The sequence below is a fragment of the Hippocampus guttulatus genome, chromosome 7 (assembly GCF_054856545.1).
Source record: "Hippocampus guttulatus isolate MCC_2025c chromosome 7, RoL_Hgut_1.0, whole genome shotgun sequence".
Taxonomy (NCBI): Eukaryota; Metazoa; Chordata; class Actinopteri; order Syngnathiformes; family Syngnathidae; genus Hippocampus; species Hippocampus guttulatus.
Window position 1 is genome coordinate 16129072 of NC_141267.1, and position 22473 is coordinate 16151544.

General features: G+C 43.0%; 1 protein-coding gene across 3 annotated transcripts; it reads right to left on the reverse strand.

Annotated features, from left to right (window-relative positions):
* Nucleotides 1–157: 157 nt before the first annotated feature.
* ddr2a (discoidin domain receptor tyrosine kinase 2a) lies at nt 158–22358 on the reverse strand. 3 transcript variants are annotated; one of them, XM_086115556.1, is made up of 17 exons: nt 22210–22358; nt 17021–17136; nt 9319–9421; nt 8829–9060; nt 8265–8412; nt 8008–8110; nt 6604–6787; nt 5888–6128; nt 5581–5646; nt 4956–5092; nt 4449–4611; nt 4112–4317; nt 3896–4023; nt 2969–3166; nt 2078–2312; nt 1849–1998; nt 158–1164 (listed from the first exon to the last, which is right to left on the reverse strand). In XM_086115556.1, the coding sequence occupies exons 2-17, from the start codon at nt 17100–17102 to the stop codon at nt 1033–1035; spliced, it is 2508 nt and encodes an 835-aa protein (XP_085971682.1). In that variant the 5' UTR covers nt 17103–17136; nt 22210–22358; the 3' UTR covers nt 158–1032. The 3 variants fall into 3 exon arrangements, with proteins under 3 accessions (XP_085971682.1, XP_085971683.1, XP_085971684.1); XM_086115557.1 differs by lacking the exon at nt 22210–22358 and adding an exon at nt 20230–20341; XM_086115558.1 differs by lacking the exons at nt 17021–17136; nt 22210–22358 and adding an exon at nt 9510–12616.
* Nucleotides 22359–22473: the final 115 nt, after the last annotated feature.

Below are 22473 nucleotides of genomic sequence, written 5' to 3' on the forward strand. Positions count from 1 at the left end.
AAGAGAGGGACCAGCTCTTAATACCCAGTTCTTAAGACCTCTCATACTGTCCGGTCCGCAGACCTGAGGTGCCGGACGGGTGCTTGGGACGGAGGAGCACAGAGAGATAAGGTGGGGTGAGGCCATTTAAAGATAAGAATAATGAAGCAAGAGTTAATTCAGGATCGAATTCCACATTTTATTTCACAAATCAAGTGTACAACGTTTGTTAACACATACAGTATAAAGACATTTCCATTTACAATGTTGTACACACAAACCTTTATCTACCCTCACTTAACCCTATTAAAATCTTAACATTTAACCCACATGCACGGCCCTTTTCAGCGCCGGTAACACACTTTTCAGCCCCCGTTCCCATGACAACGTGTAGACCTCTATCCCAGCAGCTCTACTTCCTGACATATCTTGCATTGTCCATCCACCCACTTGTGGTTGGATTACTCATCCAAGAAAGTGCTCCCAACATGAAAGACAGGCGCATATTCATACACAAATACATCAATCACACAGAAACAGCCAAAAATCAACAGATATAAATATGAGTACAAAATACTGGTAGTTAAAACGTAAAAACACCGTCATTTAGACAGCACAGTGAGAAAGAAAGAAAGACGTTACAGACGTTGACGTTTCCTTCTTATTCCACGATGAGACTTGAGATGAAACACTTGAAATCTGCTGCAATTGTCCCCCGCCCCGCTACATTCAAGCAGTCTTCCGAACAATAACACACACAAAAATAAGTCTTTGGTCACCTTAAAATGTGACATTTCAACTTCATATTTCAACGTACAACATGAAAAGTGCAGGATGTCACTTGCTACAGTTAAACAGGAGTAGCACAACCGTACATTGTGTTGTGTTTTGTTCTAGGAATATGTGGACGAGTGTCTACGGTCGGTCCGTATCATGTACGTCCGCCGCACAGTGTTCTCCAAACGCTAACACGGGGTGACACCCGCAAGTAGCTTAAGCCTGGATCGCGTCAGACACACACGGTCGTTATCTGCCTCAAACGTCGCAGTGGGCCTATGGTTGTATTTCCAGGAGGACTCGGTGTATTTCCTGAAAGGACGGCCTTTCCTTGGCGTTCCTCCTCCAGCAGTCCAGCATAACCTTGTAGAGCGAGTCCGGGCACAGAACAGGCTGTGGTAGGTAGATCTGCGAGAAAATCAGACACAGGAATTATTGTTTGTGAACAAATAGTTGGTTCTGTGGAGAGCACACCCACACAGAAAGTGTGAATTAAACAGCCAAGTAAATCTGTAGTTATCTGCCTATTTCTAAAAATGTACCTGTTAGTGAGCCGTTCTGTGCTTCCAAACCTTGATGTGATGTAACAGAGAAGCTTTTTTACATAATCTACTCAATGCCAAATTCATGAGACAATGGCTTTGTAGCTTGATTGACAAAGAGCAGCCGAAGTATTGAGCATAGATTAGCATTCGCTAGCAGTGTTAGCATCTGATAAACGAGTACCGACGCATATATTGAACCCTTGCCAATTCACGGTTCCCTGTTCACAAAGTTGCCTCTTGGAGACTTTGTTGCTCTGTTATACCTTAAAATGCCACAAGCCGTCATTAAAGTATATTTTAAGCCACACTGTTATACTAAATGTCAAGTGTAACTAGGCAGCTTGAGGATGAAATGCTGCCGCCAAGATTGACAATGTAATCTAAATTTTATGAAGTTAAAGTCACCAGTGGGAGGTTTGCTAAATGTCTACTTTAACTCAACTCAACTTTATTTCTAGAGCACTTTCGAACAACCGGTGCTGCATATACAAAGTGCTGTACATGGACTAAAATGAAATGACAGAAGAATATGATGCTCAGTGCTCACCTGTCTTTTCTGATCTCTGAAGAACTCTCCCGTGTTTTCAATGACTTGCTCGTCGGTGAGCTGCGAGTAAGGCTGCTCCTTACAGAAGTTCAATATCTCCCACAGGGTGACCGCGAAGGCCCACATGTCGCTCGCTGTGGTGAACTTCCCCTGTGTGTGGACAAACATTGTTTTTATGCCAGAAGGAGCTGTTCCTCTTTGAGATTTAATTTTATTGTTCCTCCCTCACCAGTAGAATGCTCTCCCAGGACATCCAGCGGATGGGCAGCACCGCTCGGCCTTGGATGCGGTAGTAGTCGCCACTGTACAGGTTCCTGCTCATGCCGAAGTCGGCAATTTTGATGGTGAAGTTTTTGCCCACCAGACAGTTGCGCGTGGCCAGGTCGCGGTGCACAAAGTTGAGCGAGGAGAGGTACTTCATGCCCGACGCTATCTGGGCAGCCATGTAGCACAGGTTGCCGAAACTGGGGAGAATAAAGTGGAAGAATGGGAGGTTGGAAGGAGAAAAAAATTGTTGAGCAAACTCATAATGTGTGCTAAGTTATCAAAACGAATTGTAAATAATTGACAGGAGGAGCACATTTTTGATTTTTACTTCCAGTAAATTCACATCCATCAAGAGCTCAGGATTTGTGGTCCTGCTATTTTCATGGGTAATTCTTTTTTTAGAGTTATTATTTCGTTCTGCTACTTGTTTATTAAGCAAAATAAATTTAATTCCGCTGTCAGCCAGTAAAGCACATGATCATGTTTGACATTGTAAACTTGAAAGAAAAGTGTGATCAGAAAGTACAGTACTCTACTTCAGTTTTTAAAGAATATTGAATGTGGAATTCTCTGTAATCCTGCTTGTTACGCCTACAGAAAGTGATGACTGTATGTTCAGTTTATATTGTGCATCTTTGGCATGACTGTTGTCAGGAGATGATAAGTTGAGAGATGGGTACACTGTAACACTGTAGCCGATTTACTGTATCACTGTCATCTTTACTTAAATAAACAAGTCAAATCTTATGCTACTTTTATCAGTCTTTTTTTTTTTTTAATTCACACAAGTAGACGGCTATCTGTCCGACTACCCAAGTAGAGTGCGAGTTATTTTTGCTATCTCTGCGTTTACCTGACTGTGGCCGCGTTGCTGAGTAGCGCCAGCTGTCCCTCTGGCTCATGGCGGGACAAAAACTGGTTGAGGTCTCCGTTCTCCATGTATTCTGTGATCATGCACAGGGGGTCGCTGTAGATGCACACGGCCAACAGGCGAACGATGTTGGGGTCCTTCAGGCGAGACATGATCTTGATCTCTTTCAAGAAGTCGTTCCTAAGGAAGACGTAGAAAAACGCACGGCGCAGTGAGAGTGTGAACAATCACGGGTCACATAATTAGGGACGCCTGCATAATCTAATGCACAGGTGTCAAACTCCGGTACTCAAGGGCCACGAACCTGCCCGTTTTAGAATGTCTCCCTCCTCCAACACTCCCGATTCAAATGATCAGAATCGTTATCAGACTGCGGCTGAGCTTGCTGATGAGCTGATCATTTGAATCCAGCGTGTTGGAGGAGGGAAACATTTACAACATGCAGTATAGTGGCCCTCGAGGACCGGAGTTTGACACCGGTGGTCTAATGCATGTGTGGAAAGGTTTTCCTATCGGGTCTTTTTGATCCTCACAGTAATTTATGAAAAAAGAATTTGACGCCCTGCCACGAATTGTGAAAAACTGCATGGGACTGAAGCCTACCTAAAAAGGTTCCCGATAGATGCCACAAGATGGTGTCCAAGCACTACTTTTTTATTAGACAAAGATATGGCCTTTCTAAATATAGCATCTCCCCCTCACTTCAACATCGTTCCTTGACAGCAATATGCCACAAGATGGCGCTAAAACAATACTTTTAGATTCGACGGAACACTGGTCACGATAACAGCAAAAAAAGGTGAGGATCGTTAAATTTGACATGACTGACTTCCATGTAAGCAGCATGCGTTCAAATCCCACTCAGTGGTACATGTTGCACCAAATGAAACAGACATTTCAATTTCATACCTTGCATTTTTGCTCGCATCTGACCGCAGCATCTTCACCGCCACTAAAACTGTCGCCTCTTCTGGCACGTCAAATAAAAACTCTTTATTCATAAACTCCTGAATTCCCTCTGCCTCGCATAGGTGCACCTAAAAACAGGGAAAGAACAAGACGAGCTATTTCATCATTTGGCACTTTGTCGGCTCACTAATTGAAAGTCTGGCGACAAGTGGCGACCTCTCCGAATTGCCCCTCTCCCAGCTTCTCTTTGAACGTGAGCAGCTTCCTCGGGAACTCTTCAACCGCCATGTCCTTCCCGGAGAGCAAGTCCATGGCGAGTGCCGGGATGGCGTACATGTTGCTGCCGGTCACTCCCTGCAAGGCGACGATGTCCGCCTCAGCATAGTGTGGCACACCGTCTTGGACCACCGTGCTGCTGGAAGCTAGAGCACAGCGATGATGGATGTCATATACAGTGGATAGAAAATCTCTACACAGTCCTGAGCAAATCCCGTAGGTTGCCAACTTCTGTTTTTGACGTTTCTGTATGATGTGCGGGTGTGTTTCAATGTACCAGGTTCCTCGGAGTTCTGTGCTAACTCGGGCAGCTTGCATATAAGCCGTGAGGGCTCCTGATAGTCTGGGCCCAGCGGGAAGATGCGCTCGTAGGTGGAACTGGACTCTTGTTCACTGGTGCCGCCGCTCGACTGGTTGTGACTGTAGGCGTAGGTCTCGCTCTGTGTTGGCAAAATTGACTCCGTCTTATTTATAGTGTGTTAGTGGGCAGTGTCTTGTGAGAATCAACAGAAGGCAGACTTTCCCTCATGTATCGTACAGTGGTTCTCAAGCTTTTTACGCCAAATACCTGACATATTTGACATATTACCGTAATGACCACACACAAGGCGCATCAGATTTTAAGGCGGGCTGTGAGCTTTTAAGTGAGCTTTTAATGCGGAGAATACGGTATACAAACCTGGATTTGTAATGTTTATGGACACCGTGCGTGACTAATAGGGAACAAATTACTTCTAATTGTCATGAATTCTGCCATTTGAATTTCATTTGGCATGCCACTTACCTTCTGCAACATCTTCTGCCACACCTGCCTCCACAGGATGATGACGATGATGACCACCAGGATGAAAATGATGGCCACCAGACAGCCGATCAGAATGCGCGTAGTGCTGTCGTCCACTTTATGAGTTGGGTCGTCCTCTGGGGAGGAAAACAGGGAGCTGTTTGAAGTAAAGCAGCGGAGAAACGGCACCTGCTAATCTTTTGAAGTGGAATAATAAGTAGACACGAACATTAACCGTCAGCATTAATTCCCAAACCTACGAATGCTAATGCCACATTTTACCCAAAATATCCCGACTGAAATCTTTCCCAGCAATATAAACAAATTGTGGGGCCATTGTGAAACTTCCTTATTCAAATTGAATTTCCTACGCCTTTCTGTTGTTTGTTTGTGTGAAATGACCATGAGCAGTTGCGTTAAGTGAGGGGAAAAATTAAATCCAGGCTTAGCACCTACGTCACAATGCACTATGAATACAACACCAGAGGTTGCCAACGGAAGGGTGCGTGAGACCTTAATGGATCTCATATGAACACACACACGCACAGGAAACATAATGATGCCCAAAAAGCAAAAATGAATAAAACAAATAAGTTGCCAACAGAAAAATGTGGTGTTAACTGACCAGGCTGGATGATGGGTGGAAGTCCTGCCTTGGGAGGAGTCAGCGTTGTGTTATACATGGCAGTATCTGAAAAAGAATTCACACTTCAGGTCATCTAAAGAGACTGTTTCGGTGCTGCTGTTTCGCTGAGCAACAGAACTCAACTTGATTCAGCAGTTCTCGATTGCATGCTCATGTGTGTGCATTCATACGTTGAGATTTGTTTGAAACAAGACAAAGTACCTCCATGAAGGAGGTGCTCATTTTTTGGGCCGATTTGGAAGGGCCACTGTTTATGGAAATACGATATTAAAGATATACATTGTACCTGACTGGAAGGTGATCTCGCTAAACAACAGCCAGACGTCTGCAAAGTAGAACTGGCACTTGATGGCGCTGGCCATATGATTGGCCAACGGGACGGGGACAAAGCGCGCGCCGGGGTCCTCGTTGTCCACCGAGGAGCTGAAGGCGAGCGGCGTGGCCTCCCAGTCTGACTCGGAGCGGAAGTAGCAGACCACGTGCTGGAAGGCCTTAACGTTGTGGGTGAACATGTTGTTGCAGTGAACCTGGAACCGGGAAAAAAAAACATCGTTATGACAATATCTTGTTACCATTGGTAGCAGAGCCGGTCGGCCCATGCATGAGCACCCCCCCCCCAAAAAAGTGTGTGTGTGCGTGTGTGTGTTTCAATCAATCTATCTCTCTATATATATATATAGAGACAATATTTTATACACCTCCATTTTCGTGTATTGTTTTTAATATATATATATACAGTATATATATATATATATATATATTAAAAACAATACACGAAAATGGAGGTGTATAAAATATTGTCATAAATCTGTGCTGAGGTAATTTCTCTGCCACTATTTTTGTTTTTATTTTTTAAATTGGAAGTTATCTATCTACCTATCTATCAAATAAAAGCTCGTCCTTTTCATTTCAACATAGTTGCTTGGCACTAAGATGCCACAAGATGGCGCTGAGTGACTACTTTTTTTTAAAAATTTGAGACCTGAAAGACCGATGTCTCACCATCATTGTGGTGAAATTTCGTATGCGGTCAAACTCAAACATGATCTCCACGTATCCGCCAGGGAAACTCTGATTGCTCCAACCCACGTAGTCGTAGCCGGGCCACACGTTGTACACGTGGCTCTCTGTGAAATCGTCCAGTCCGCACACGCCATCCGTCAGCTGGCCCAAGCCCTCTGTCATACTGAGAACAGAGACAGGACAGAGGAAATGGAATAAGTATGCAGGTTCCTGGAAAATACAACCCACGGTATAATTAAACTAAACTACTCACCTGTAGTGCATTATCATTATTAGCATGCGCTTTGTAGAGTTCATTTGTGTTTGTAACTGTTATGTTTTGCTTTATTCTCCCAGGTGGTTCTCGCTGTTTTTTACGTTTTTTTCTTCCCTAGGTGGCACAGGCAGGAGTTGCGCAAGAACACACGCATCTAGCAGTTGGCGATCAGTTCCGAGTTATGAGCCGTGCGGCCACGCAAGAAATGCGCCAGATTGTTAATTTGTCTTCGATGTTGTGCTGAATTCTGTGTGTTTAGTTCGATTTTTTTTTTGCGCTTTTTGTTTCTCCCAGTGAGTTTTTGTATTTTCCTGCTCATCCTCCTCGTTTTACTCCCTCTTATTTTAGACAATTTGTTTGAACTTTATTGCTAATCTCTGTGCTTATTCGTCATGCCTTACATTTATTAGTCTTTTCTTTCTACTTTGAACTTTCCCAATTCATCAGGAGCACTTTTTACTTTTTAGTCCTTTAGGTTATTTATTTATTTATTTGGGGGGGGTGTTTTGGTCATTTTCCTACTTGTTAATAGCGCCTGAGCAGTTTTAAATGTTCTACTTTGTGTGAAACAACATGTCTACTTCTGTGTAGCCCCTTTTTGTTTAAATTTATTTGGGATAAATACTTTTCGCAAATCCTTCTACACTCTGCTTTGGGGTTCCACCAGTCTCAAACCATGACAAAAATTAATCATTTGGCGTGTCTTATATTTTTTCATAAATATAACAGTCCCCCCCAGAACTGAAACGTCATTAATTCGAACTAAGGTTCCTTTGCCCTGATTTGAACGTGAGTGATTATTACCACCGCTAGGGGGCAGCATTGTGACAAGCATTTGCAATTCAACTAATCGACGTGAAACTTGACCCACGCAGGTCTGTGTCATGGAGGACATTATTCAGTCACAATGCCATACTGCAAACACTAATAATGTTATTCCTTCACGGGCTGACTCAGTCGTTCCCAGGATTGGTTTTACCACCTGGAACCCTCTCTACGCTTTGCTGTCACCACGGCAACCGGGTGACAACAACAACAAAGGGACAATGAGGAAAAGTTTCAGGCTATGGCCAACGAGAGGACACGCACGCACACACACACACACACACACACACACACACACAGACCTGTAGATGATGGCTCCATCGTAGACAGAGTCATTGAGGTAGACGACGTGCTCGGGTATATTCATCTGCTGGCCCGCCGGAGCGTTGTATGACACCAACCCATCTGTCAATCAAAGATGATCATCAACTTCTTGGCAGACACATGATTCGGAACGCCTACTGTGTATTATGCAGTGAGAAACTTGAAGGGGGTTCAATACTTCATGACTTGCTTTCTGGCAACTCTGATGCATGCGGTTTCGGTTGTTTCCTCTTACCCAGCCATTCGCAGCCGTACAGCTCCACCCTCATGCAGACATTCATGGAGTGGTCTGTGACGGGCATGAAGCGTACGAATCGAGCGACGACGGGGGGCTCGAGGTCCTTCAGCACGATGTCGTAGGCGTTCCTGTTCCCCTCAATCACCTTTGTACAACAAACACACAAATGCCATTCCCGTCGCGATTTCAATCAGGGGTTTTAAATTTGTTTTTGTTGCGGGCCACGCTGTACCATCATTAAATCACTTAGAACTAGAGTGGGCTAACTCAAATGTTGTCATTTTTAATGATGGGGAGGCCAATACCGATTGCGATATTTCGCAGGATAAAAATCCGATAATCTATTAAGTGGTTAATCGGTCCCTTAATTCTTATAATAATAAAAATAGGAATTACAGGCATACCCTTCGGCTGTTTTGACATACTTTGTTGTCCTTTAGCATTTGTTTAAAGTTTACAACCGAGCGAAAAAAAACCCTGCAAAAACAACTGCAGTAGTTTTGAATGGGAAAAATTAAGGCTCACGGGCCTAGAGTTTGACACATGTGCTTTAAATCTCACCTGCTTGCCCTGCCGGTTTCTCCACGAGATCCAGCGACTGCCATCGCGGCTGTACTTGATCTTATACATCTGGGCGAACTCGTTCCCGATGCCGCCGGCGTGGCGACCCTGAGTGCCCACCAGGGTGATGAAGTGGAGTGAGCGCAAGTCAATCTGCAGGAACTCCTTCAGGTTGTCGGGCTCCACCGTGATCTCTGGACACCAGGCGCCATCGCCCTCTTCGAAGTTCAATCTACGAGGCCCATGTCAGTGTTAAACTAAACAATTATGTTAGACTAAACAGCTCAAAAACAGCCCAAATTGCCAAAAAGAGGGAGAACAATAGGATGGAGTAGATGTGTGTGGTCGGTTCCACGTGTATATTATTTTAACATTAATTAATTATTTTAATATTAATAATTATTTGCATTATTATTATTTGCATTATCCTCTTTTTTTTTGTTATCCTAACACATGCACACCATGATGATGTATTTGTGAGACAACCGACCTGCCATATCGAGCAGCGGTGGATTCGGACCACTGGCTGGAGGCGGAGATGTCCTCATCCTGAATCTGTCCTCCAGACATTCCCAAGGGGTACCGACACACACCTAAGGGACACACACACACACGCACAAAACATGTTTCACTAAATACAGCCACATAAACTTGATGACAAATATAAAAATTGCCCCTCACCGGCAATGCTGTTTGCTCAGATCACATAATCACTCATCCAGTGTTTACTCGGCAGGGGATTGGGGAATCACCACATATGAATGTGGTTTTCAAGTACAGTTTTCCCAGTGGAAAATATTCGAAGCGTTGTTCCCTGTTGCTGAAATGTGGCAGCTGAAGGTCACGGTTGCGGATTGCAATTCAAAGACATTGAGCAATCGGTGGCACGCAGAGTCCAATAGAGAAGCTATTAAAACCCATGACATTGATTACTATCTTGCCATTTCACCCACAGTTAACTACTGTTTGTAAAAAAAAAAAAAAAAGACTTCAGTATGATGAGGTGCTCATATTCAGACAATAAAATGCCAAATAAAACTTGGATGAAGCCACTTCCCTCAATGGAGGGAATTACGAACAGTTTGAAATAGCGCTTAGTGTCAGCACTAACCCTTCAGGTCTGCTAAAAAGCAAAGAAATGTCAGGAAAAGCCAACTAGACCATCTGAGCTTTATTTAGTGTGAGTAGGAGACACTTCAAATGGGGGCAGGCGTATGCTGACTCCCATTTCGCATGAGATTAAATGTGTTTGGGAGAATAAGAACACAGACACATCCCAGTTATGAAAAGGTATGCAGATTGCGCAACCACATTTTCTCAGTTGTTTATGTTATTTATTCATTTATTCTCATGCAAGGATTTTTGAAAAATTCAATTGAGTTGAACAGCTATAGGTCACAATAATGGTGGAAAGTTTTGAAAAGAATTATCTTGGTCTCAATTTATTACGTCACAAAATCCTACCATTAGGACCGGGGTGTGTAGACTTTCTATCTCCACTGTAAATTCCATTTAAATGATTTCCTCTGGGAAAATACGAACTTGAAAGACAACCGACATCCACTGTATTGCTTTTGCTTGACAAATCACATACAGCGCCTGCATTTCTTTTTTTTATATTGTTGGATGGAAGGCCTGAGAGGCCCACAACTGTGTTCCTGAAATAATAAGCCAGAATCCGCCTGTGTGTGTACATTTGTACATGCCAGTCCAAACAGGCATGGTATGATGTTATGTGCGTAGCAGCATGAGGTCAAGCTGGCTACTCAGAGTCCATTACGCCCCCACATTGCGGTCGAATAGAAGCAATATGCCATTTGGTTCTTGAACTCCACCTCATCTACTCTTGTGTGGTCTCTTTTTGTATCGGGCAGTACCTTCTCAAGAAGAGGGATTAAAGGTCCCAATGGAGTCTTGTTTGTAATCATATTGGCAACGTAATCCCACTGAATCAAATCGTGAAACTTGTAGATGAATCATCCTTGAATTGTATTGCGTCTATGAATTGATCTACGTATAGAATTGTTACATATACATACTGAGAGAGAGAGAGAGAGAGAGAGAGAGAGAGAGAGAAAATCATATGCACACATTTGCACATAAAGTCTGGATTGACCCTAACATTGCATGTTTTTTGGAATCTGAAAGGAAGCCACAGTGCCAGAGAAAACCTACAAAATCCACCAAGAAAGACCAGAGCCGAGATTCAAACGCCAAATCTCAGACCTGTGAGGCCAGTTGTGCTAACCACTCGCACCCCCTCTGTTGAGACAAGAGTTCCTTCATTATAAGTGAATCACAAATCAATTTTCTCACCCGCCGTAAACTGCCTTGAGTCACACTGCGATGGAATTAACTTAACTGACTTGTGGCTCAAGAACATTTCCATTGGTGCTCCCTGACCGACCCCAACTGACTGGATGTGACCGCCAGGTAACCTTATTTGCAATGAAAGAGTTTGTGTGTGTGTGTGTCTATATACATGTGATGAAATGAAACAGCCAGTTGATCACAACAACAACTGGCTCCGGAACGGGCATGGTCTCGTTCGAGAAGACACCAGTAACAGCAGAGCTCAGGGTCTCCTCAGTGCAAATATTTTCTCAACGTGGAGAAGCCGATAGGATTTTCATAGCCTTCACTGAAGAGGCGACAAACGCATGCCCTGATCTAAATGTTAAAAAAAGAAAAAGCGAACCACTTCCAGATGTCACTGAGTTTACCATGCTCTCTAACTTTTCCATCATGGCCTCAATCATCTTTCGCCGCCATCCCTGCCCCCACCCCACTTTGCCCCAGACCTCTCTGGTTAGAAGCAGGCCACATCAAGTGAAACCATTGGACTCTTCTAATACTCTCATCCTATTAGTGTGTTCTGGAGGCTAAATCATCACAATTCACTGAAGGGTGTGGTGGTCAAAAATGTCAAAATTCCCACAATGACAGAAAATACAACACATTATAGCCGTGGTTAAGCACATCCGTTTCACAATTCTGAGGTTGGGGGTTTGATTCTGGACCTGCCATGTTTGTGTGGGTTCATTCTGAATACTTGGCCTTCTTTTAGCCAAAGATTTACAACGTGAGGATAAATCACTGTTTCTGCGAAGTATAAGTGGGCGGGCATCATTTGTCTGGCTATCAGTGTGAGCAGCGAAGGTCCGCTAACTAGCAAGTGAGTTGATTCATTTGGATTGGCTTTAGCTCCTTTCTATTAAGCAGGTAGGTTGAACCATTAAAGCGATAGATAATTCCCAGTGTATTTGAGGGGGCAAACGGTAGTTTTGCTTGGAAAAATATTCAGCGGCCCCTGGACTCAAAAAACGTTAGAGAACCCCGGGGATTTTTGCCATAAGATGTGAGGAAATTTGGAATAGAAGTTCAGAGACTACAGTTGGATCCAATCGAAGACAGTTTACTTTGATGCGTGCTCAAAGACGTCAAATGAAACTTGGACTCAAGTTCAAAGACTCGACGAGCACTCCAAAATAGGAACACTTGAGATGACTTTGACTAATGCTTGAAACCTCAATACTAGACAAGATCTTGTCTCTCTTATAGACTTAGTCTTGCCCCCTAAAAGAATGAGAATGTTCTGTCTGGGTCCTTTGTCTTGTCCCGAAAATACTTCAGGCTTGACGTGGTCTGGCTCTAGGAAGACTGAGACAAGATTTGTCCTTGCCCCAAAGGGATTAGAGAATAGACCTGATCTTTACCCCAAAATATTTTATTCTAGAGTTGGTCTTGCGCCTCAAACATTTGAAAGTAGACTTCTTGAACCTCAGGGACATCTACTTTGTACTCTGTATTTAAAAGTGATATGAGCTAGCTAAAGGGCTACAGTGCTAAAAGATTTAAGGATAGACTTTCGGTCTTGCCCTTTTAAAAAAATATATTACACTTGGTACTTGATATTTGAGATGAGGTTCAGTCTCATCTCTGAAAGACTGAGACTGGACTCGTTTTTGCCCCTTGAAGGACTGACACTAGTCTTGGTCTTGTCCTCAAATATTGGTACTGCCTCTAAAAGACGAGACTTAATTTTGCCTGTAAAAGACCGGTACTCTAATTAGTCTGGCTCCTTGAAAGACTACGATAAGACTTGCTTCAGAGATTTGAGGATAGAGTTGGTTTGTCTTTTGAAAGACTGAAATTACACTTGGTACTTCCTATTTGAAATAAAACTCAGGCTTGCCCTTGAAAGACTGAGCATAGACTTGGTTCTGCCTCTGGACAGGATGTTGTCTTGCCTCACAAAGATTCAAGGCTAAATTTCATCTGGACTGAGGTTAGGCAGCAAGGTTGGTATGACGGTCGTTTGGCACATTCAAGATGGAGCGTGAGATGTTGGAGAATGTTAACGGATGTCAAGACGCCTCATCCAAATGTTGGTTTTTGCTGTGTTTATTTATCTACCTGAGCCACTCAGAGGTGACCTCTGAGGTGAGCAGCGCGGCTAGTCATTTACACGCATATGCACATCGACCCCCCCACCCCCACCCCACCCTAAACACACACACACTACCCATCGGGTTTCACATTGAGGCCGCAGCATCTAAAAATATCAGCCCAGGAGAAGGTGGAAAAACACCAGCTTTGTGTTAGGGAGCCCGAGAGAGGCTAACAGATCAAACCACCGTCTCACCATCATTTGGTTTTCTGAAAGGTAGACTTGTTCACTGACTTTACTGGCCAACATCTAGCGCCAAATACATTTGTATACTGTATACCACAACATGTCTGCAAAATATAAATATCCAAACAGTATTGGACTAACCATTAAATCATAGAACATTTAAGATGATACTACAAATAGGCAAAAATAAATAAATAAATTGCCAATGACGTTGGGAGTGATTGTTAATTAATTGTCAAGTGAAGCTACTAAATGAAGGCCACCACTTGCAGACATCGCATTAGCTGACGAAAGCCAGTTGCAAAATTTGGTAGTCATGTACATCATGAAAAGACCCACAAAAAAAAAAAAAAATCTCCAGGACCCATGCCGGAAAAGAAACAGGAAGGAAGTTTTTAGTTACCACTTCAAAAATGAACTCCTCCTTGACATCCTATTGGAACATCTCAGCTCATGATTTGGGACACTAAACACTGAGACATTTGAGTTTTCGTCATTGCCAGTGACGAACAACCAACCGCGCTCACACTCACACCTGGGGAAAATTTCAAGTATTCAATCAGCCTGCCATGCATGTTTTTGGAATGTGGGAGGAAACCGGAGTATCCGGAGAAAACCCACGCAGGCCCGGGGAAAACATGCAAACTCCACACTCCAGAGCTGGGATTGAACACAGTACCTCTGCACCGTGAGGTCGACGTGCTAACCGCTCGGCCGCCAGGCCACCCAAGCGAGGTTTTATTAAATGCAATTATTCCACAAGGTCAAAGCTTGACTCAATTTTGTTTGATGAAGGTCCCGCTCTGAAACTGCCTCCCACTTACAGAAATGTAGAGGTGCAATACCTGCTGGACTCTGCTGATGTGTCCTCAGTCTGGCAACCAACGCAACAAAATAGCCTCTGCCTTTGTATACACATAACACATACTCTTCTTTTGCCTCAACAACAAAATAACGCTCGTTCAATCAGGGCTCGGATGGAAAAGACAGGGAGGGTATAAACGCCATTGCTGGGGAATTTTCAACAGAGGAAAGTTGGCATCGCTCGCCATCAAAGCTCGATTAAATTCAGCCAAGACTATTTCCCTGCTGTGGAAAAAAATAACTCTTCAAGGCGGAAGTATCCTGCTTCCATACATTAAAGCAGGTTGAGAGCCGGCTTGTAACAATACACTCGCACCGTGTGAGAAATCCTCGGGGTTGGAAATCCTTTTTTTTTTTCATGAATTGTGAACTTGTTGAACTTTGACCACAATCTGAGGCGCAAAGAGTCCTTTCCACACGCGCACTCACCCACACGGAGAAAGGCTATTTGAATGGACTTTCCTGCTGTCAGAATGTCTGGTATGCATTAGCCACAGACTCCAACAGAATAACTGGATCCACGGCCAGTGTGTTTTAAGGCAGATATTTGCATGTGAGCCGGTGTATACACACACACACACACACACACACACACACACACACACACACACACACACAGGAAAACAGCAAAGTGAGGTCGAATGACGTCAAATTGAAAGTTAAAGGGCGACTATCTGTTTACAGAGAAGTGGACTAGCGCTTGCTTGTCTCACACACAGGCAAGCGCGGCCCCGAATAACGCATGGCTAACTAGTGTGACGTGGTGGCAGTTATAATACATAGGATTTGGCAGTGTCTTTTTGAAATAACCATCTCGAGCAGGGACTGCAACAGACGGATGCCGACCACACTCCGAGTGGTCCCTTAATTAATTCCTCCCCACCAGATTTTTTTTTACAAACCCGAAAAATTCCTGAAAAAAAAAACCCTGTGATAAACAATCGGCCTGTTTTCCACTGAGAGAAAATAGGCAAAAAAAAAAAGAATCCCAGAAAAATAGAAAATACCCCCTTACCCCTCAAAAAAATCTGCAATTTTGACAAATATTTACAATGGTTTTTATTATATATATTTTTTTACAGATGCTTGAGAAATGTATCTGGAAAAATTAAATATATTCGTTGAACGTATTTGCACATATGCACATTTTTTGTGCATATTTAAAATTGTATTTTGTAATACATCTGGTTAGGAACGGCATAGTTGTATTTGGCCCCCATAGCACTGATGAAAAATCCTGCCCCCCCCAGCATTTAAGTTGCCCATTCTTGATCTACAGTCCATGATGTGTCTCGCCCATCGTCAGCTGAGTTAGACTCCAGATCACCTGTGACCCCAATGAGGAAAAGCGGGATACAAAATAGATGGCTGGATAAATCTACAGAATATCAGCCAAAACTAAGTCCTAAACGCACAACATACGGTAGAGGTAGATCATCCTCCAAACAGCCCGGGGTTTTACTTTGGTTTCATCTGACCACATCGTTTTCTCCCAAGGCTTCTCTAAGTCATTTGGATGTTCACTGGCACACTTAAGGCGGACACTCGGGTTGGGACACTATACTCTGCATGGGGAGATACGCCCTTTTTTCTCCCCAGTTTCACAATGCGCTTTGTATTGATACCATGTGTGTGTGTGTGTTATGTGCATGCCCGTTGCACATTCACCCACTCACAGTCGTAACTGTATCCGGCTTGAAAGTGCAGCCCAGAGACTTGCTCAAAGCATGTCCTATACTTTACAAGCAATATGACCACGTTTCTCCTGTTTTCATATCCCAGTATAAACACTCGCTGGACACATGGCAGTCAAGCGATCGGGGAAGGCAACACCAGAGAGATGTTTTTTTTTTTTCATTTGCGAACTTTGAGCTTGTGTTTTTATTGCCTTTTGACCAGAATCGGTCAACCATGAAAAATGGTGGATGGTTAATTCCTTTCAACAAATTGAGTTGGGGGTCAAATTTCTCCTCACTTTATTTAAACAGACATGAAGTATACTGATATATTGTATTTTTTTTTAATCTCTGCAAAAAGAAATCAGGCGAACCAGCTTCGAATATTTAGTTACATAAAATAGAAAACAGTGATATCCGTGTTGTTGTCGTCAAAGCTGGACTTTCATAACACACAGGCTATCTTGTAAAAAAGTGGAACAGGCGGAGTGAAGCAAGAGGATGTGGAAGGTATCAGGCTTTTTTTTTCCACAGTGAGTTCACGGTGACCTCTTCTGACACAGTTATATTGAATTGCTATGTAGTTTTCGGAATACATCCAAAATTTAAACCAAAACAGGTTTGTACTGGCTGGTTCTACATTTCTAGAGTTTCATCCATGACCCAAGGCCTTCCCTTTGGTTCGTTTTTGTCTCTGCCCACCAAATGGTAGAATAAATGGCTTCCTTGTGAATGAAAAAAAAATTACTGGTTTTATTTCAGTGACATGACAAAAACCACCCGAGTAGCAGAGAGCGCCGGGGGCGAGGCGGCATCAAAGAAGCCAAAAGAAAGAAAGCGAGAGCGGGGACCATATGGTTCTCGCTCAGTGAAACTTAACCAAATCTTGGAAGTCTCTGGACTCAAAAGCCAAAACTAACAAACGTTCCTCCTTTTTAGTATTTACAAAGCCTAGTGCGGGCTTAGGTAGGGAGGAGATGACAAATGCAGCTTGTGATGCTGAAGCAAGAACGTACCTGGGTTGACTTGTGAGCTGACGGATCCGAGAGAGGACAGGAGGATCAGCAGTGGCAAGCGGACATCGCGCGGGCGCTTCATCACAAAGATTCTTTGGACCGGAATGGATCTCGACCTGGACATACAAAAAAACAAAACAAAACAAAAAAACGTGTGAACATTGAGAGTCGAAAGTCATTTGTTGTGTGTCAAAAGTGTATTCACTAGTTTGGCGTGACTTAGAAATGCCCCCCCCCCCCCCCCCAAAAAAAGTTTTGGAGCAACATATGAGGCAAACATATTTTTCAAGGACATCTCTGCTTATTCCAGCAAGACAATGCCGAGCCACATTTTGTGTTACAACAGCGTGCCTCCATAGTAAAGGCGTGAAAGTACTTTGTACTAATCTGGCCTGCCTGCAGTCCTGACCTGTCTCTCTTGAAAATACGTGGCACATTATGAAGCGCAAATTATGACAACGGAGAGCACTGAGCTGTTGAGCAACTGCACCGCCTGCCACTCAGCTGCAGTAACGTCCAGCTACCCGAAAAGTCTTACAAAGGGAAGCAATGAAATACTGTGTTTATACTTGGTTACTTCGCTGAACTGATTCATATCACGTGAAGGTGTCGAGTGGCCCACCTTAAATGGATGTCGTGCGGCCAGTATTGACAAAGACATTAACGAGTGACTGAGCAGCCCCTGTCCCTTCAGCTTCACTGCTCACCCCGCTAAGCTCTTCGGGTGGCTGCTAAGGTTACAGCCGCTTCCTATCCTTTTCCAGGCTGAGCTCGCCGCCTCTCGCTGTCGCCTCTGAGCTAATGAAAGCCAAACAGCTGGCGGCTTGTGTGCATGTGGATGTCTAGAAAAATGTTATGCGGCTATAGACTTTCCTGTAAAGGCCCCTGTGTGCTTTGGGGTTTCGACCTGGAGAATTGCCCTTAAGTTCTACTTGGAGATGACTTGTTTTGCTTTTTGCCCAGTGAGTGTGAATGGTGGTGTGGGGGGGGCGCAAGTTTCCGATAGGAAATCATGTCAAGTGAATTGATCCCGACTTAAACTGTCATAAAAACTGGACTTGATCTGATCTAATTGTCTTAAAAGTATAGAAAGAAACTAACCGCTGTTTTATTTTAAGAATCCCCACATAAACTTTTAGTTATATTTGTGGAATTCTTGCGGTTTACTGCTGGGTCATTACACAAGCCTGTGTGTATAAAATATTTATTCGAAACACATCTACTAGTCTAACAAGAGGGGGTGCAATTCATTGTCATCTCATGTGGAAAAATGCAGACTTTACCTACAGTGATCTTAAGAGACAAGAATGAATGAAATGAATCTTGAACTTTTTTTCCCACCATCAATGTGACCTATAACCCGTACAAATCAAGTGATTTTTCCACATAACAAAAAATAAATAAATCACACACACACACACACACACAAACGCATATATGGTCTCCAAACAAAAGTTTGGACACCCCTGGTGAGCTGGAATCCAAATTTTGTTTTGTTTTGGGATGTTGTACTTTGCAAGCATTTCAACCTTTCAAGTCGTTTTGACTGCAAAGCTCAATTTTTGGAACAAGACTCAGGTTCCGGCTCTAAAAGCACATGCGAACAAGAAATGGAAAGGACCGGGGCTTTGTTTTGAGGGCCAGCTCCACAAATCCGTCAGGAGTGGATTTGTATTCTCATGATTTGTGGGAGGTGGAGCCGAGATCAAACAGCATGGACCAGAATGAATCAGTTCACCAATCTTCTTGAGTCTTTTCTCACGCTCGGCAATAGCAATGACAATTTAGTACATATTACATAACGACCGATGAGTGGTCGGGCTAAGCAGAAAGGGCTGAAGTGTGAACCACGGGTTTCTGAGCAAAAAAAAAAGCAAAAACAACTCCCCCCCACCAAAACAACAAAAATAATTCAAGAATAGCAAAAAAAAAAAAAAATTAAAAATCTGCAAAATTTAATGGTTCCAGTGGCGCGAGTAGATAAAAATTGCTGCAAACTCTCAAATTTTAGGTACAATGAACTTTTAAGTTGTTGAAGTTTATGCTTTATAAATTGCAAACTTTCTTTTCATTAGGTATACAGTATAAAGTTGAATTTACTCAAACTTCTCCTCGGTTCACTGAAAGCTCTTGAAGCTGAAAGAATCCACATCAAAGCCCTTCATAATTCCAGATGCCTGTCAAACACATTTGTTATACTCTGTTTATCCGCATCGGCGCAAACTACTAAGCCATATTTATGACATTTGTTGCATCAGAATAGAGTGACAAATGACTTGGATTTCCTCTTCCGAAGGGGGAAAAAAAATTGGTTCCATTCAAACAAACATCAAGCAGCCAGTACAGGAAGTGGAAGAGGACAAATACGCCCCTCAGCAGCACACACACACTTGTGGATGAGAGGGATGAATCAGCTGTAGAGCAGCACATACGCTGATGACTTTCCGATAAACTGACTGCATATCATTACATAAGTCGCTGCAGCTTGATGTGACTCAACACTCCAAAGTGGAGTACAACGGGAGAGCGCTCAAAAAGCCAACGTCAACTCTTCAGATGTTTTCCCAGGCGTCGACCTTACTTTGTCCACAAAAAAAAAGGAATAATTACCACAGAAACAAAAATGGAACTTACTACGACATGGGAAAACACATGGCTGCTCCGTACAATATGAGCAATACAGCTAATTAAAGACAATACCAATTAAAATCAAACAACACTGACTTAAGGTAGTTGGTTTTGCATAGCAGTGGCGCCTTGGTGTTACAAGTTTAATTTGTTCCGTATAGTCCATTCTCCATGAGGCCATGGAGAATGATTTTCCAGACAGCTTTGAAATAATTCGGGTTCACAGCAAAATCTCCAAATTTGAATGCAATTCACAATTATTGTGCAACGTGTTTTGCAGAGATGGGCATTCCGTCCCTGGGACGGAAGGTCCGTCCGTCCCAGATGGACGCCCAATTTTGGGACGGAGGACATTTTTTTAAAAAGGACGGACTAAGCAAGGACAGAAGTGTGTTTTCGTCTGTCCCTTTAATTGTCCCTAACCGGGTTTAGTAAGTAAATAACAAGGCCAGAGCGTAGCCAAACACGATATTTTCTTAAGAGCACAACCTATTTCATCTCAACAGTATTTTTATAGCAACACTGCCACCTAGCGTACAGTTACAAAACATAAAGTACCTACAGACACCCATTTCACTCACAATCAATCCAACCGGTTAAGAAAGCTGTCTGCGTTGTACGTTTCTCTGGGTCCGCTCGCTCCAAAGTGGTGATGCCACTGCGAGATTGCAAAAATACAAGCATGGATCCATCCTCAAATTACTTCGTTCTCACTTCCCACCTTCAATATTTCCTTTTTCTCTTTCTTCCTACCTCTCCATGTTTACTTCGCCCATCCTCCCTCCTTACCTTTCATCCTCATGGCGGTGGTCATTGTGTCCGTCAAAGTTGTGTGAGTGTCACGTCGGTGTCAAAAATTCAAGCGTATGCATGTTGCGTGTGCCTGATAGATGAGCACACATTGACCTCCTTTTCCGCCCGGAGTCAAATACGCAAAACGGATCCTTGTCAAAGTGCTCAGCATTTGTTGTTACTGAGTGGCCAATTCACCCCCCAAAATGAATTCAAACACTCATCAGACGACAAATTAAGTTACATTATAACATTTTTAACTGTCCATAAATACATAACATTTAAAACTATTACAAATGTAAAGAGAAGTTAGCCGCTTTACATGGTTTGACAAAAGCATTCTTTTTACCTCGCATCTTTTTCTTCCAGAGTTGCTTTTTACTCATGCATCCTTCCGTCATGATACAGTATTAAGGCGACTTTTGTACCTCATTCCTTCCACCTGAGACCTGCTTTTAAAAAAAAAATCTTTCTTCCTTCCTTCCCCCAAACTTCCCTTTCATTGTAACATGCTTTCTTTGCTGGAACTTTCTTTCCTTCCTTTCACCCCTCACAATTGCTCTTTTCCAGGTATCTTTTCCACCTAACCTCCTTCCTCCCTTCCGTCTTTGTTACTGTACCTGCAACAGTTTGAGAACCCATTCTACTTGTTCACGACTCAAGTTAGACGCCATTATTCACTGTTAATTTAAAAAGTGTATGTTAAAGAAAGGAAGGGATACTAAAACACTCTCACAGGGACACTCTCATCTCCTTAAAAACCAAAACCCTCGCTTTTAACCGTTAATCACCATTATTTTCTTGAATGGCAGTTTTTGAGCATTGATTCCCCCCACACCCCGATACTCCAAGTCCCAGAATGCACTGCAAAAACTGGCGCGGTGTCACGTTGTCTGTCTTCTTCTTTCTCTTCTGTTAAAACAGCTCTCATTAGTGATCTGGTACCGCATTTAAAACAGGTTTAAATGGTAGTTTTATGACGGGTAAAGGCAACCCTCCACTAAATTGTCTGCTGTGCGGCAAAATACGATTAATTCGCTACTTCCTGACTACGGAGGGTTTTGAGGGTCTAAATACTCCGACTATTTTTTTTTTTTGCGTTGTTACAGTACCGATTTAATACACAAAGAGGTTTCACGTTGATGATCACTTCTTTTGTGCTCTTCTTCTGTTGGCACTCATCTAGCACATCTTAATGTCTTATTGAAATACGACTATTTACTTAAAAACCGCACTAGCGTTATTTATTATTATAAATTCCGACACTGTTAAATCTTCTAGATTAACTTGACAAAATTCATTCTTACCATGTAATTGATCAACCTGACAAAAGGATGATTTAAAATTAAGTCTATTTAACGTAAAACACGTGACTATTCTTGGAGAGGGGGCTGGTAGGGTGTTATAAGGTACAATTTGCAAGGTGCCTCATCATTAAAATTCCTAATCAGGTGTGGTAGATTTCAGAGCACCCCTAAAATTGACCTGTGTGATCTTGGGAATAATTTAGACAATATGAACAGTACTAAAGTAAAATACTGTTTTAACACCGAGTTGAGTTAGATGGAATTGAACGTGGCATTTGATGCACGGTGATCAACAATGTTTAGTTCAGTAGAAAAAGGATTCTTTCAGATTTCTTTTGTCTTCAATCACTGCACAAGCCGCAACTTGAACCCCAGAAGCTACCTAAGACCGTGATCAGCTTGATTCTTCCAAGCCAGCAACTTCAAAACCTAAAAAAATGTATAGAGAAAATGTTGACTTACTTTTGTCCTTTCAGACCATTTGTCCAAAGATTATTATTCCAGTGAGGCAATCAAGTTTGCATGAACGTCTCGCTGGCTCGCTTCGGCGGCGCCTTTGCTCGGGCTGATGTAAGTCAACCACGCACACATAGGAGGGAGGGATAAGGGGGGGAAAATAGAGGGAGAAAGAGAGGCAGAAAGAAGGGGGAAAAAATCCCTCGCATTCTGTGGATTCTTGGGAGTCAGCCAAAGTCCCAGAATTCCACATGCCACACATAAGGTTTC

Bases quoted from the DNA above. Each gene is read 5' to 3' on its own strand.
- ddr2a (XM_086115556.1), bottom strand. From the start codon at position 17,102: ATGAAGCGCCCGCGCGATGTCCGCTTGCCACTGCTGATCCTCCTGTCC. The intron at 5,647-5,887 runs GTACAATGTATA...ATTCTTTTTCAG, and splicing joins CGAGATCACCTTCCAGTCAG to ATACTGCCATGTATAACACA. The intron at 5,093-5,580 runs GTCAGTTAACAC...TTTCCTCCCCAG, and splicing joins TCCACCCATCATCCAGCCTG to AGGACGACCCAACTCATAAA.